The following is a 17,053-nucleotide window of genomic DNA, read 5'->3' on the forward strand; positions in this document are numbered from 1 at the left end:
GCCGAGGCCGGTGCGTTTGTTTTGGTCAAGCGCCGAGGCGGGGGGAGGATGTCTGTGTGCGGGTCCTGCGTGTCCTTGAGACCCCGGGGAGGACGTAAGCCGTGAGGCTGGGACACTGGGTGGACAGCAGCGCTCGGGCCCTCGCGGAGCAAACCCAGTAGAGGGAGAGGAAGGCGTTCTCTCCCGGGTGTCGGTTTCCTCCCCCGTCAATTGTGAGAGGGTTGGAGGGCTCCCGTTTGGGGTGAGCTTGTTTATTCTGGAGCCATCGCCGTCCCCTCCTTCCCCCTGGGCCTGGGTCCAGAGCCCGGCTTCCTTCCCAGCCTAGAGCTCCCTTGCTAAGTCCTGGCGCCGCGGGGGTCGCAGGCCGCCGTTCCGGGAGCAGACTGGGGAGAGTTCGGAGAAGAAAGGCGCGGGGGGTGGGGGTGGGAATAGAGTTAGGGTCTCTGGGATGCTTATTAAGTCCGGAACGGACGGAGGTGGGGCTGCTGGGCCCGCACGGGGATCCCGGGGTTTGGCGTTCCTCCCGAAGAAAAGCGGGAACTAAACCCGAAGTACGTAACTGAGAGCTTGAGGGGAAAGCTAGAGAGGTAGGAAGTTCTCCGCCTCCCTTCCCCCCCCCCTCCCCTCCCGGAGGCGTGCAGCCCTGCCTTTAACTTTGGCTCGAAGATGAACTCTGTGAGGGCAGGGGCTGCCTTCTGCCTCTTTTTGTATCCACAGCGCCAAGCATAGGACCTAGGACCCCGTAGGCGATCAGGAAACGTTTATTGATTGACTTTACCCAGCCTCCCCTAGGTCAGGGTGCTGAAGTGCGCTTTCATTCGGTATAGGGAACTCCCAAGAGAGGAAACCCCAGCTACTAAGGCAGATTGGCAACTTCTCAACTTCCGGGAAACTTCCAGCCTGGGAGCGTTGTGCGGAGCACCTAGTGGTTGAGTGATTGCCGAGGCTGGCTCAGCCAGTGTTTGTCAGGAGTAGGACATGGACCCAGGTTACATGCTGCCCAGCCTTAGGTTTTCATTGAAACAATGGACAATATATTTTGATTTGACATTTTAGGGAGAGCTCTGCGGCTTCCTTTACTAAAGCCTTTATGTCAATTTCTATGCTTGTAGGCACCCATAAATAAATAGGGGGCGCCTTTTGGCTAGCCCTGTATGTCATGGTGCCTCCTATTCCTCCCATATCCTTAGCATTTGTTCATTTTTAGCTGGAAGCTTTATTTCGATAAATCAGAATTGAATTGTGGACCACCTATGTGTGTATCCCTTGTACTCCTGTTAATATTTAGTCCTTAGCATAGTGCGTGGCACATAGTAGGTAGGGGCTTAAGAAATGTGTATTCATTAGTGAATGAATATATCTGTACATAAAACCTAACCTCCATCTCCCTTTATACTATATGTTTCTCGCCACACACATGCCCCCTGCCCCCCACAATTGAAGTTAAATGACTTGCCCAAGGTCACACAGCTAGTAAGTGTCAAGTGTGTCTGAGGCTAGATTTTGAAGTCGGGTTCTCCTGACTCCAGGGCCAGTGCTCTATCCACCACACCACCTAGCTGCCCCATATGTTGTATGTTTCTTGCAGCCAGCATGTTAATCTAAGGCTCCCAGCCAGTAAATAAAAGTCTACCAACAGATTTTTTAAAAAATTCTTTTGCACGCTTTGTAAAACTCAACAAATAGAAAAGAAAAAATAAAGTCATATAATCAGAACTATATTTTTAAGGTCTGTAAACCTTTTTCCCTTCTACCTTCATTATTATTGTCCAGGGCATGGCCCTCCTTCTTCTGACCATGTCACACACCTTTGCCCCCTTTTTTCCCCCCAGATAAACACCAGTGGCTCCCAGTTGCCTCCAGAATCAAATACAAAATGCTGTAGTATTCAAAGTCATAACCTAGCTCCCTCCATTTTTTTTCCCCTTGATATACCTTATTCCCCAAAACAAACCCTTCTCTTAGATTTCTGCTGGCCTCTTTTTTCTCCTTGATAACTGAAGTGCATCCCTTTATTTTTTTAACATTTTTTTTTCCAGGGGGGAAGGCAGGGCAATTGGGGTTAAGTGACTTGCCCATAGTCACACAGCTAGTGTGTCAAGTGCCTGAGGTTGGATTTGAACTCAGGTCCTCCTGACTCCAGGGCGGGGGCTCTACTCAAGCTGCGCCACCTAGCTGCCCCTGCATCCCTTTTTCTAACAAATTTTTAATGATTTAAAAATGTTCAGGACATTCACCCCACTGGATTTTATTGTAAGTATAAGCTATTAATCCAAACTTATATTTCACTGTGTTGCTATCCTGTATTCCCTATAATTTTTATTGAATGATTTTTCTCCCTAATGTTTTATAATTTTGGTTTTTGTCAACCACTGATATTTACATTTGGTTATATTTCTGGTTTCATTGATCCACCTTTATTTAATACTTTCAGATGGTTCAGATAATTAACTTTTTAACAGCACTAGCGAAGGAAGGGAATTTGTATTTATATATATATATGTATATATATATATATATACATATCAATCACCTGCTGTGTTCCAAGCACTGTGATAAGTGCTTCACAAATATGTCGTTTGATCTTTGAAGAAATCTTAGGAAGTAGGCACATTTATTAACCCCTTTTACAGTTAAGAAAGCTGAGGCAAACAAGTTAAGTGACTTACCCAGGGTCACACAGCTACTAAGTATCTGATGCTGGATTTGAGCTCACGTCTTCCTGACTCCAGGTCCACCTCTTGATCCACCGTGCAACCTAGCTCTGTCAGCAGTAAAGCTAATAGCACTAAACAAAATTCTGATATTTAATGCTATTTAATCTATAAGACTCTCTGTTTTTAAAAATAGGAATTTTACCTTGGGATTGCCATTATTCCTTTCCCCTTTCCTTTTTTTCTGTTCTTAATCTTTATATTTCCTTTATTCCTTTTTGCTCTTACATTCATCTTTTGCTCCTTTTAATCCCTCTATTACTCAATAATTTAATTATATATTTCTCTAAATATTTTTTAATTCATGATGAAGGCTTATCAGTTGAGGGGGAAAATAACTTGTTATCTGTTATAACAGGTAAATCCCTATGGCTTCTAGTTTGGCTTCAGAGGATCACTTGATTTGTGTATTGTTATCCATAAATTCTTTGAGGCCTTTTTGGGTTTTAAATATCTGTCTTTTGCTTTCAAAGAGAAAGTTAAAATTTACTGGGAAACTTGGATTTAAAGCTACCTATGTTTTGAAATTTTATATGTTTTAAAATATAACTTCTCTGGTTATTTGTTATTTTTTATAGGAAAATCTGGTGATATTCTGATTGATGATTTTTGATATATGATTTCTACCTTTTTGGAAGTTTAAAGAATTGTTTTCCTTCATCTGTTTTCTTTAAATTTGATGAGGACATACCTAGGTGAGTTGTGTTTTAGGTTTCTCCTGGCTGAAGTTGTGTAGAACATTTCTTACTTGTATTTGTAGTATTTTGCTTATTGTCAATAGTTCTGAGAGTTTTTTTTTCTTTTTGACATTTTCTGTAATCCTGAAGTTTCCTCTATTGGATCTTCCCCCCAAGTTCTTCCCCATAATGTACCTAAATTGATTCCAAAACTCTTTTTTAGTTGTGTTGTTTTCTGACCTTGTTTTTCAGCTATCTGTCAACCTTTGACTAATAGCTAGTATCCATGTAACACTTTAGGATTTATATAACTCTTTAGAAATATTATCTTATTTAATCCTCACAGCAGCCCTGAGAAGTAGGTGCTATTATTGTTCCCATTTTACAGATGAAGAAACTGAGGCAAACAGTGGTTAAGTAACTTGCCCAGGGTCACACAGCTAGTAAGTGGGTCTGAGGCTGGATTTGAACTCAGGTCTTACTGACTTCCTCACCTATTATAAAAAAAAAAAAAGGACACATTATGTCCTTCCTACTTAAAAATTTGGGGTTCTCTTTGAAAGGCAGTCCCATGGAAGAGGGTTTAATTTTGTTCCATTTGACTCTCAGGTCACGATTAGTAACAGTTGGCTGGGCATTTCAGACAGATTTTGGTTTTATGGAAGGAATAACAATAATAAGCATATATACATACATACATATACATATATATCTATGTCTATATGTATAGCACCTACTATGTGCCAAGCACTATGCTAATAATAACTAGCATTTATATTATGCTTTAAGACCTTTAGAAATTCTTCATCTGATCCTCACAACCACCTTGGGAGGTAGGTGCTATTAATATCCCCATTTTAGAGTTAAAGAAACTGACTGAGAGAAGTTAAGTGATGACTTGCCCAGGGTCACACTGTGTGTGGAGCAGAATTTGAACTCAAGTCTTTCTAATTCGAGACCCAGTGTTATAACTACTGCATACCATTTAGCTACTTGTACCTAAGGAAAAACTAACAGAACAACATAGAATGGGTTGGCTTGGGAGGTAGTGGGGTCTTCCTCCTTGGAAGTCTTCAAGCATATGACTGGATGACTACGTCTTGGTTATATTTTTAGAGGACATTCCTTTTCAAGTGTGGCTTGGTCTAGAAAAGGTTCTGAGGAACTTTACAATTCTTTGATTCTGTTCATCCAGTTTTAGTTCCCCCCATGAATTTTTTGAGCTTGCTTTTTATTTGTTCTTTTGACTCTTTAAAAAATTAGTGTTAATTTTTGCTTGCTTAATTTCTTTAAAATTCTCATCCATTGAGGGTATCTCTCAGATGTTTTTGTTATTTCTTTGTCCATATTTATTCATTTCCACTATAACCTTAGCTGTTTCACTTGCTCCATATTTAAATATATATATATATATATATATATATATATATACACACATTTATATGTGTGTTTGTATTATATTAATATTTTTCTGTTCTCATTTTCTATTTTTGTTGATTTTTATTTTCTTTCATAGTTTTATATTTTCCTTTTTTGGAATTTTCTGTTGCTAGTTTTTGAGGAGTATGTCAGGAGCCAGGCTGTCTTCTAAAATCTCATTCTTCCATATTGATTGTATTGTATTCTTTTGTTCCTTTCATTCTTCAGATTGTTAGATAATTTTATTTATCCTTTAGTTGCTTGATTACTATTGCAATCCATTTGAATGCATCTGTCAGAATTTCTCGCATTGTTTCTGATGCAATTCTGGGTAATATTTTAGTAGTCACTTCATTTTCCTTAGCTTTTCATTCTTTTTAATTTTTTAATACTAGAACACATTGTCTTTTGGGTGAGCTTTGATTTTCACTAAAACTTTCTAGCGATTTTATTTCTTTTTGGTGATCCTGTTGCTACTTTAAAATTATTTACTTACACAATTTACTTACATAATTATCTCTTCTTTCTACAATCTCTCCTTCATTGAACAATTTTTAAAAATCATCACAACAGGCCTACATAGCAAAGCACATTCCCACATCAGAAGTAGCTAGGTGGCACAGAGGATAGAGTACTGGACCTAGAGTTAAAAAAAACCTGAGTTCAAATCTAGCCTCAGATACCTCAGTTATGTCTTCTATAAACTGGGAATAATGATAGCACCTAAGACCCAGGGTTGCATATAAATAATATGTGTGAAGTGTTTTGCAAACCTTGATATGCTCCATAAATACTAGATATTATTGTTGCTCTTAATAATAAAAATATTGTTTATGTCCAAAAATGCCTGTATTATTCTGGACTTCAAGTCTATCACCTCTCTGGCAGGAGATGGGTGGTATCATTCATCTGCAGTTCTTTGGATTTGTAATTTATCTTTGCATCGATCAGACTTCCAAGCATTGTTTTTCTCTGTAATGTCGTTAGTGTTTTGTATTAACTCTGCATCTGTTCATAGAGGGCTTCCCAGTTTTTTTCTGAAGCTGTTGGTTTTGTTATTAGAGCACAGTAATATTCCGTCATATTCATTTGCCATAATCTGTTTTAGCCTTGCTGCAATAAGTGAGCACCTCCTTAGTTTCCAGTTTGGGGCAGTTACAAAAAGGCTGCTGTAAATCTATTTGTCCTTCTAGGTCCTTTTCCTCTCTGATCTCTTTTAGGCATGGGCCTAGTGATGATATCATTGGGTTGAAGCATATGCCTAGCTTAGTACTGTAGAAAAGCTATTTCTTCAGGAAACTTGGTTTCCATGTACACTCATTATATCATCTTCCCAGAGGGGTTACCTTGTAGATCATGAAGATATACCCATTAGATCTTTATACCACCACCCAATTCCTGGGGCAGCCTGGCATAGTGCTTGATTTACAGTCAGGGAGACTGGGTTCAAATTCTGCCATTTATGCTTAGGACATGTGTGACTGGGCAAATCATTTCCCCTCCCTGAACCTCAGTTTCACCATTTTTATGTATCCTATGGTCCTGGACCCCTTGCTCTGACTTCCTATGGACCATCCCGGGGACTAACCACAAATACCCCATACTTTTTGGCTCAATATTCTCCTATCCAGAATTTACTCTGGGAAATCTCCAGATAGAGCCAGTATATAATTTGTCTTAGTTCCCGTAAATGTAGATCATATCATGCCCCTAAGCTCCTCAGTCTTTAAGGCACTAAAAGTAATAAATACATATCAGCATATATGATATAAAGAAACTTGAAAAGAGATGCTTATAAACAGATATAAAAAAAAGTAACTCCCAGTAGCCCACAAGCAATCAAAATATTTCTCTTCCCTCCTTAGTGGGTTCTATTTTTCCACAGAGTCCTAAGGTTCTCCAGACTCAACACACCAGTCTGTGGTTTGGAGCCGCTCTCTAACCCCCTTTCCAAGAAGTACAATTTATTATGTAGATTTGCCAGATAGGTGCATCTCTGACCGGAGGCCATTAATTGTCAGTTGATTTTATAATTTAGTGTATGTTTATGAATTGATTTGGAAGGATCTGTCAAGATGCTATTCGGAGACACCCAGTTTTCCAGAGCTAAGGCCCAGCAAGTAAGCTGTGTCCTGAGCTTAGCATAACAACATTCCTTTGCACTCACCTTCTAGAACTGATGGTCCCTGAGCCAACAGGACCAGACATGAAGCCCTGCTATGGTTGGACTTTTTGTTACTAGACAACCTGGCCTCACTGTTGCTGTTGTCTAGCCACAAGTATATAAATCAAGGTCCAACTGCACTAAAGCATATCTCCCCGTTAGGGGCGGGGCTCCAGCACGTGTGTTCTTGCTTGCAAGCTGTTTACCTCACCTTGAAATTAAACTTCTGTTTGATTCCTGACTTTCCTATCTCTAGCCTGCTCTGTTCGACTTTGGCCTTCAACAGGTTAGAGGCTGGTTCCATCTGGTTGACATACCTAAGTGATTCATGTTATCATTTTGTTCTTTGTTACATTTTAAATGCTAGTCTCAGGTTTTCTAATTTTCTTCATCTTCCCATTGAGGAGGGCTCTTCTCTAACAAATTCTCGGGCGATATTTTTACTAATTATACAAATTTTTTTTAATCCATGTCTATGTTAATCTAGTAGTAGGTATACATTTTTCATGTTCCTTAGTTAAATGATTTAAAAAACAACTTAAAATCAGAAAGAATTAAACCATGTTTTGTTTAATAAAATGATCATTTTAAGTAATGCACGTGGATGTTTTATTTAGGTTTTCATGATGCCGAATTCTTTGCTCTTATGTATATTTCTATTAATGGTACCTGGTTATGCTCAAGATGATGAATGGATTGATCCCACCGATATGCTTAATTATGATGCTGCTTCTGGAACAATGAGAAAAGCTCCTCAGGTATCTTTTCATCTGTGTGTGTGTGTGTGTGTGTGTGTGTGTGTAAGAGAGGGTGAGACATTTTAATTTTATAGTATGAATATTCTAACTAGATAGAGCTATGAGAGTACTGAAGTGAGTATTATCTTTGCCTAGTAGAAGTACGCTCCTTGAGGACAGGCACAGTTTTCCATTTTATTTTTGTATTCCCAGCACCGAGCATAGGTGCCTTATGTAGATTAGATACTGAATAAATATTTGTTAAATTGGATTAAGTTGTAAGTCATTAGTTTGTTCTTAAAACTCACCTGGTTATTTCTGGGTTCGCATGTGAATAAAAGCTCTGTTTTAAAAATTATTTAATATTTTCCCCCAATTACATGTAAAAACAGTTTTTGACATGCTTTTTAAAAAATTTTGAGTTCCACATTTTTTTCATCTCCCCTCATTGAGAAAGCAAGCAATTTGATCTAGGTTATATGTGTGTAGTTATGTGTACATGAAAATACGTTCCTTAAGCAGTGGACGCTAGAGTGACATCAACTCTGAGATATTCTGTTATTCTTAACTTGTATTTCTGGATAGAGGTTGTTGAAAAGTATTAATAAAATCCATTTACAAAATGTAGTCGAAACTTTGGACTTGATTGACTAAAAGTTTCTCAACATCCAAATTTAATAACTACCTTAAAATAAAAAGGGATGCTTTATTAACGCTAGCTGATATTTACTTTAACACTTTAAGGTTTACACATCATTTTGCTCACATCCCATTTGAACTCCTCAACAATCCTGTGTGGTATCTAGAAAATTGCTCTTGTTATGTAGTGAGTACCTCATCACTAGAAGCGTTCAAGTGGAGGCTAGAAGGAATTTCTACATAGTTGAGCAGTTTGGACTAGGTGATCCAAACTCTGAGACTCTGTGATTGTAAAAGACTGAAACCTTTGTTTATTCTGTTATAGGTGAACTATGGAAAACCTGAGAAAAAGGAAATAAGTCTTACCGATTCCAACTTGTCATGTGCTGATGAAATGTCAGAATGTTATAACAAACTTGATTCTTTAACTCATAAGGTTAGACTCTTTCATTCAGAATTTCTATGTTAATGTGAAAATTCTCTCAGGAATGTGTTTCTAGTATCTTATTTCTTGATCATTAATTAGAATGGGTATATAGATCATTCAGCTTTGTTCTGAAACAAATTATACAGTTGAATTTACCTCAGCAGTTACTTATTTGGTACTTATAGTTTTGTTATTATTAAATCTCTAATAAAAATTCAATTACTTTCATATGAAAACATGAATGTTTCAACTTGTCTGATAATTTGAAAATTTGTTGTGTTAGTATAGCGAATAGGAGAGTATGTAGCAAATGGCTACACATTAACAAATGCCCAATGCAACTAAAAAAGAAAGGTTAGGGACCAGACCTGTAATTTCATTGGAATAGTGAAACTCGCTTCTCTCAGTACAGGTTAGCACCATCTCTGTTTACAGCCTTGGAGAGTTACCCCGAGTATCGAGAGGTTGCATGATTAGATCTCATGCCATGCTGCCTTGATTCAAAGCCATCAAATCTAGAATTAAGGACTTTTTGTGAAAGTAACCCTTTAGGAAAAAAAGGCACAATTTTACAAAGACTTTGTAGTTCTAGATTTTATGGCTTTGAATCAAAAACTGTACAAAGAAAACTGATAAATACTTTTGCCCTCCAAAAACTCCCACAATTCTCAGCCAGTGAGGTGGCAGCCAGGGTGGAAGTGGACCAGCATTCCAGGAGCTCCCTATTTGTGTATTTCAGTAGTCGTCTCTATGAAGAGAAATAATAGTGTAAGGAGAGCTAGTGAGTGTTGGAGGCAGTGGAGCCCTCTATTCCAGGGGGTTTGGATCCCTCCAGGATCAATAGCACTGTGAATCCAGGCAAGGCTCTTAATTTCTCTCAACTTCCTTTTCATGTGTAAAGTGGGGATAAAATTATAATACCTCCATCACAGAGTTGTTAGGATCAAATGAGATGTGTCAAGTAAGCAGTATATAAATATGAGCTGTTATTATAGTTATAATTACTACTGCTGCTGGATCTGCTTTCCCTATTCGTAATCTGACAGATTTTAAGTGGAAGCTCATAGGAAGGAAACAAGCAAAAAAAGTTGGGCAGTGACTGCTTAGTTTGCTTCTTGCACGTTAACTTAATTTTTCCCTTTGTATAAAATAATTCTGAAACTTATGGGACAGGCAGGCTACATACTGATGGTATATCATAAATATAAGCATGACAAATTGCTTTTTGGGTGACTTTAACATTATTTTGGTTGGTGTGCTTGATTAGATATTTCATCATTATTTGTTATTAAATTTTGTTGACAAAGACTAATCTAGAATTTAACATATAATTACAGATTAATGAATGTGAAAAGAAAAAGGGGAAAGACTATGAAAGCCAGAGTAATCATGTTTTTAGGAGATACTTAAATAAGATTTTAATTGAAGCTGGAAAACTGGGACTTGTGAGTATTTGGCAATTGTTGCATTTGTCAATATAATATTTTATTCTTGGTAAATTATACTGATGTAAGAAGATTATTGAAAGGAAAGTCTAAAGAAACAGAGGCTGTCACATCTTTTTAATTCATTGTATCACATAGGATGAAAATATTTCCTTTCATTTGTACTACTGAGGTAGTAAATCTAGACTTTCATTTTTCCCCTTATTTCCTGTGTTTTAGTACATTCTAGTCTGTTCACATGTAAGAGAATAAATAGCCTATTTGATAGGCTTCAGTGGGGTTCTAGTAATACTTTTCTTGATTTTACTATTTCAGCACTCTATTGGTCATGTACAGCAAAGTCATGTAGTTTTTTTTAAATGGGGGAAAAATCAATTCTTTAAACAGTTTTTTCCTCCTGCTTAATATGGTAGCTGTTACTTTATAGAATCACTAATACAAATTAATAAGATACAAAAACCAAGCTACTGTATAATGTTAGCTTCCATAAAACTTTTCAGCTTAGGGAATCAAAAATCAAGATACTTGATGCTATTGAGTATTATTTCAAAATTTTATGGAAGCATTTTAAAATTTAATTTTTCACTAAAAGTTAGCAAATGAATAAAGATGACAGGCTTTACACTGACTGGCATTAGATGTATCAGTAACAGTCATGGTGCTAAGTCCAAAATTTAAAGGCGCTTCTAATTAATGATAGTTCTTTTAAAAAATTCTTTTTCTGAACTTAAACACCCCAGAAAAGGGCATTTCCATTCACACAGAACACCAGAAGCAGATTCTGTATGAAACCATAAATCCCCATTTTGTGCCACTTTTTTTTAAATAATAAAATAAATTCTTTGAGTTCCTTTTAAAACTGTTAAGTTTGTGTTTCCTTCTGAATTTCCTCTTATTTTCTTCTGTGCATTTTAAAAAGTGTTAGAGTTTACTGGTTTGGTTTTTGTTTTTTTTTTTTTGGTATCACTATTGCTAACTCTCTTCCCCGTCCTCCCAATAAAAGAATAAGGAAGTGGAAAAAACAACAACCTTATAACAAATGAATGTAGCCTAGCAAAATAAATACATAGTGTCCTTGTCCAAAAGTCTGCCCCTTGTGGATTTAACAAGCTTCATCCTATGTCTTCTGAAGACATAGGTTGGTCAGTGCTTCGGTAAGGTTCTTAAGTCTTTCAAAGTTGTTTTTCTTTAAAATGCTGTCATCCTTGTATAAATTGTTCTCCAGGTTCTACACACTTCACTTTGTTAATCCCTTTGCTTCCCAGTTTGAAATAGCCTCTTCTGTCATTCTTGTGGTGCAGTAACATTCCATTATATTTGTATACAATTTCTTCAGCCATTCCTTTTTTGTTTAAGAAGCAGTCTGAGGCACCCCCTTCAGATTCTAGTTGTATTTGTCTCCTCCCCCTTGTAATTGCTTTGCTTGTGACTCTTCCCTCTGTGGGATTATCCTCCCACTTAACCTCTGAGTCAACTTTCCACCTACACTTCTCTTGTATACGTTTTGTATGTTGTCTCCCTCATCAGAATGTTAGCTTCTTGAAGGCAGATACTGTTGCTGCTTTTTATTTGTATTCCTAGTGCTTAGCACAGTGCCTCTAGTAAGCATTTAATAAAATACTTACTGGGTGTGTGTGTGTGTGCGCGTGCATGCGTGTGTTGGGTAACTCACTAGCAAGTGGTCCAGGAGTATGTGTGAGAAAATACTTCATGGAGGAGATGGTGTTTGATCTGAACTTTGGGAACTAAAAGTCCTAAGAGTGAAAGGCAAGGAGGGGAGTCCATTCCAGGCATGGGAGGACAGTCTGTGCAATAATAGCACAGAGATCAGAGATGGAATATTGTGTATGAGGAATAGCAAAAGGCCCAGTTTGACTAGACCATAGAAATGCATGAAGGAAGTAGTGTATAATTGGGAAGGTAGATTAGATCCAGGTTACAAAGAATTATAGATGTCAATAGAGATATTGGCATCTTTTTTTTAAAAAAAGGATTTCTTCTTATTTGAATCAACTGATTAATGAACATAAATCAGCACCTCAGAAAGTGACTACAGTTAATAGAACCCACCATCTTAAAATTTATAGGTAAATTGTATATTTTCTTCAGTTTTCAGATTGCTGTTGCTTTTAGGGATAATTTATTTTCAGTGTTTGCATTTTTTACAAGACTTAAAACATTTCAAAATACCTTCAATAAAGACTTTGTAGGATCATAGATTTAAAGCTGGTGGGGAACTCAATGACCATTTATTTAGTCCAACACACTTATTTTACAGACATTGAGGCCTAGGAAGATTTAGTGACTTGCCCCAGGTCACATGGAGGGGTAAGATTCGAACCCAAGATTTCTGACTAAGGAGCAAGTGGTCTTTCCACTGTACTGTGATGCCTTAATTGGTGAACTTATTCAGGAAAGCAAGAGAAGCCAGATTATAGATAGGATGTGGTATAGAAGTAGTGAGTATAGACCATTTTTTCAAAAATTTAGCAAAGGAAGAACTGAAGAGGTAATAGTGTAATAGGGATGTCTTAAACTTTAGCATAAAATATAGAAATGCCAAAGGAAAATGTTACCTCTAAATTTGCTTTGTTGTAAGATAAAACTGGTAAGTACTCTAGGGATAATTTAAGTGACATGAAAAATACCTTCCAAATGTTTCCTATTGACTGATATTCTAATATAAAATTGTTGATAAAATAGCCCATCCTAAATTTTTTTTAATCTTTTTTTTTTTTTTTTACTCTTTCATTCAGCCCAGTGAGGACGGAGATGATATGCATTATGATGCTGAGGTTATCCTTAAAAAAGAGACATTATTAGAAATCCAGAAGTTTCTCAGTGGAGAAGACTGGAAATCAGGAGCCTTAGATGATGCACTAAGTGATATCCTAATTAATTTTAAATTTCATGATTTTGAGACCTGGAAATGGAGTTTTGAAACAACTTTTGGTGTGGATCCATATAACGTATTCATGGTAAGATGAATAAGGAATTTATTTATTTACTTTTCATGATAGAATGATAAACATCAATAAAACATTCAAATATATAAAAATAAAGAGTACAGTTTTGTAACCATTATTGTATAATGCTGTATAGTTTTCCAAAAAGATTGCACCAATTTACAGCAGGGTGGTAGGTTGGATAGCGTGCCCAGGCCATAGTCATCTTGAAAAAGAGCTAGGGGTTCTGCAAATTAGCAGTTTAGAGGAAGAATATTTCAAATATGGGGGATAGCTTTTGTGGGAAGGCACAGACTTTGAGGGTTGGATGTCATGTAGAGGGACTCGAAAAAATGGTGATGCCCTTAGCAAGGATCAGCGGTTAGGGAGGGAGGAAGGTGATGAATTCATTTTTGAGTATTACTGAGAAAATTGAGGGCATCATTCTGTCAGTTTCCTCTTTTCTCATTCTCTTCATCGGGGGCAAAGATGTGGCCTTTCTTCTTGCCAAAGCCAGATTCTTTACATGTGTACTTAATCTTATCCCCTCCAGTATTCTCTAGCAGTTTACAGCCTCAGGCATTTCTTCTTGCTGTTTATCATATCTTCAACCTTTGTCTGACTGTTCTTCCTTTCCTTCTACCTTCATACATGCCCAGGTCTCTCCCATCCTTAAAAAATTTGCAGTAGATCGTACCACAGCCTCAAGCTTTCATCCTACATCTCTCCTCTCACTTCCTCCTCCACACTTTATAATCTGGTTTCTGATCTCAGCCACTAAAACTGCTTTCTCCAAGTGTCTCTTAATGACCAAATCTGACAGCCTTTCTCAACTCTTATCTTTCTTGACCTCTCTGTTGCATTTGACACTGTTGACCACACTCTCCTCATGAATATTTTCTCCTCTCCATGTTTTCATAACTTAATTCTACTGGTTCTCCTTCTACCTGCCTGATCACTCTTTCTATCTTGCTGGTTCACCCTAACTTTGGCAGTTCCCCAGGGTTTTGTCCTCCATCTGTAGTCTCTCTGTAAGACTCTCTGTAACTACTATGGGTAGTTGTATCTCTCTGCTGATGACTGACAGATTTATATATCCAGTCCCAGTCTCCTCCCTTAGCTTTAGCCCCATATTACCATTGTTTTATTGGACACTATTACCTATTGGATATTTTAAACTGGATGTCCCAGAAACCAAACTAAATCAGACTCGTTATTCTACCCCCATCCCCCACCCCCATCTTTTGTAGACTTACTTCTGTCAAAGGCACCATCCTTCTGCTTTCTCAGGTTCTTAACCTTGGCATTATCCTGGACTACTCACTCTCCTTCACCTCACATATCCAGTCAGTTGCTAAATTTTGCCATTACTTTCACAACATCTGTCTCATCTGATCACTTGTCTTGAGTCATACAGCTACCACCTTAGTTCAGGCCTTCATCACTTTTTGCCTAGATTATCTCAATAGCCTCTTACTTGGTCTCCCAGCCTCAGTTTTCTCACCTCTCCACTCCATCCTTTATACTGCTGCTAAAGCAATCATCGTCCTTAAGTGCAGAACTGATCATCTTTTTCTCCTACTCAATAAACTCCGATGACTCTGTCGCTTCTAAGAGAAAATATAAACTCCTCTGTTTAGCCTATAAATCCCTTTACCACCTGGCTCAACCTCTCATTCCAGCCTCATTGGACATCATTACCAGTACTTGACAATCCAATTGAATTACCCTCTTTCTTCCTCACATACTACAATACGTTTCCCATTTCTTTGTCTTTGTACTGATCGCCTTTCCTGCCTGGAATGTACTTCTTCCACTTCTCCCTCAGAGTCCTTTTCTTCCTTCAACACAGCTCAAACTTGACCTTGTACATGAAGCCTTTCCTGTTCTACCTAAGCTGCTGAATCCTTCCCTCCCAAACTTAATTGAATTTAACTACTTTGTATTTGTTTTTTTCCGCCATTTCTTCATTTACTATGTTTTAATTTTCAGCATTGATTTCCACAAGATTTTGAGTTACAAATTTTCTCCCCATTTCTACTCTCCCCCACCCCAAGATGGTATATATTCTGATTGCCCTTTTCCCCAGTCTGCCCTCCCTTCTGTCACCCCACTCCTCCGCCCTTCCCCTTTCCCCTTACCTTCTTGTAGGGCAAGACAGATTTCTGTACCCCATTGCTTGTATATCTTATTTCCCAGTTGCATGTAAAAAAAAAGAGCATTTGTTTTTAGAACTTTGAGTTCCAAATTTTCTCCGTTCTTCCCTCCCCACCCACCCTCCTTGAGAAGGCAAGCAATTCAATATAGACCACACATGTATCATTATGCAAAACACTTCCATAACAGTCATGTTGTGAAAGACTTAACTATATTTCCCTCCCTCCTATCCTGTCCCCCTTTATTCAATTTTATCCCCTTGACCCTGTCCCTTTTTAAAAGTGTTTGCTTTGGTGGGTGGGGAGGGAAGAGGGGAGAGAATTTGGAACTCAAAGTTTTAAAAACAGATATTCAAAAACACACAAAAAAAGTTTTTGCATGCAACTAGGAAATAAGATACACAGGCAATGGGGCATAGAAATTTATCTTGCCCTGCAAGAAAGGAAGGGAAAAGGGGATGGGAGGGGAGTGGGGTGACAGAAGGGAGGGCTGACTGGGGAATGGGGCAACCAGAATATACGCCATCTTAGAGAGAGCAGGAGGGTAGAAATGGGGAGAAAATTTGTAATTCAAACTCTTGTGAAAATCAATGCTGAAAACTAAATATGTTAAATAAAGTAAATAAATAAAGTGTTTGCTTTTGATTACCTCCTTCACCTATCTGCCCTCCCTTCTATCATCCCCTCTCTCTTATCCCCTTCCCCCCTACTTTCCTGTAGGGTAAGCTACCCAATTGAGTGTGTATGTTATTCCCTCTTTAAGTCAAGTCTGATGAGAGCAAGATTCATTCATTCCCTTTCACCTGCCCCCTCCTACCTACCAATAGGATTGCTTTTTCTTGCCACTTTTATGTGAGATAATTTACCCCATTCTATCTCTCCCTTTCTCTTCCCAATATATTTCTCTCTCACCCCTTAATTGTATTTATTTATTTTTAGATATCATACCTTCTCATTCAACTCACCCTGTGCCCTTTGTCTATATATATATATAATATGTATATTCCCTTCAACTACCCTTATACGTAGAAAGGTTTCATGAGTTACAAATGTCATCTTTCCATGTAGGAATGTAACCAAAACTGTTCAACTTTAGTAAGTCCCTTATGATTTCTTTACTGTTTACCCTTTCATGCTTCTCTTGATTCTCGTATTGGAAAGTCAAATTTTCTCTTCAGCTCTGGTTTTTTCTTTTTTCAAGAATGCTTGGAAGTCCTCTATTTTATGGAAAATCCATATTTTGTCCTGGAGTGTTATACTCATTTTTGCTGGGTAGGTGATTCTTGGTTTTAATCCTAGCTCCTTTGACCTGGAATATCATATTCCAGGCCCTTCGATCCCTTAATGTAGAAGCTGCTAGATCTTGTGTTATCCTGATTGTGTTTCCACAGTACTGGAATTGTTTCGTTCTGGCTTCTTGCTATATTTTCGCCTTGACCTGGGAACTCTGGAATTTGGCGACAATATTCCTACGAGTTTTCTTCTTGGGATCTTTATCAAGAGGTGATTGGTGGATTCTTTCAATTTCTATTTTACCCTCTGGTTCTAGAATATCAGGGCAGTTTTCCTTGATAATTTCTTGAAAGATGATATCTAGGCTCTTTTTTTGATCGTGGCTTTCAGGTAGTCCAATAATTTTTAAATTATCTCTCCTGGATCTATTCTCCAGGTCGGTGGTTTTTCCAATGACATATTTCACATTGTCTTCCATTCTTTTGCTTCTGTTTTAT

At 37.8% G+C, this 17,053-nt stretch overlaps 1 protein-coding gene across 4 annotated transcripts in view; it reads left to right on the forward strand.

Moving 5' to 3' along the window:
• The window catches only part of CLCC1 (chloride channel CLIC like 1), a 54,988-nt gene continuing 37,935 nt past the window's right edge, over positions 1 to 17,053 (forward strand). The window contains exons 1-6 of one of the 4 annotated variants that reach the window (XM_036767230.1): positions 26 to 241; positions 3,293 to 3,409; positions 7,592 to 7,732; positions 8,676 to 8,786; positions 10,115 to 10,222; positions 12,979 to 13,200. In XM_036767230.1, coding sequence (XP_036623125.1) covers positions 7,598 to 7,732; positions 8,676 to 8,786; positions 10,115 to 10,222; positions 12,979 to 13,200 — 576 coding nt within the window. In that variant the 5' untranslated portion in view covers positions 26 to 241; positions 3,293 to 3,409; positions 7,592 to 7,597. The other 3 variants (XM_036767231.1, XM_036767232.1, XM_036767229.1) reach the window with 3 other exon arrangements.

Source organism: Trichosurus vulpecula, chromosome 7 (assembly GCF_011100635.1).
Source record: "Trichosurus vulpecula isolate mTriVul1 chromosome 7, mTriVul1.pri, whole genome shotgun sequence".
Classification (NCBI taxonomy): Eukaryota; Metazoa; Chordata; class Mammalia; order Diprotodontia; family Phalangeridae; genus Trichosurus; species Trichosurus vulpecula.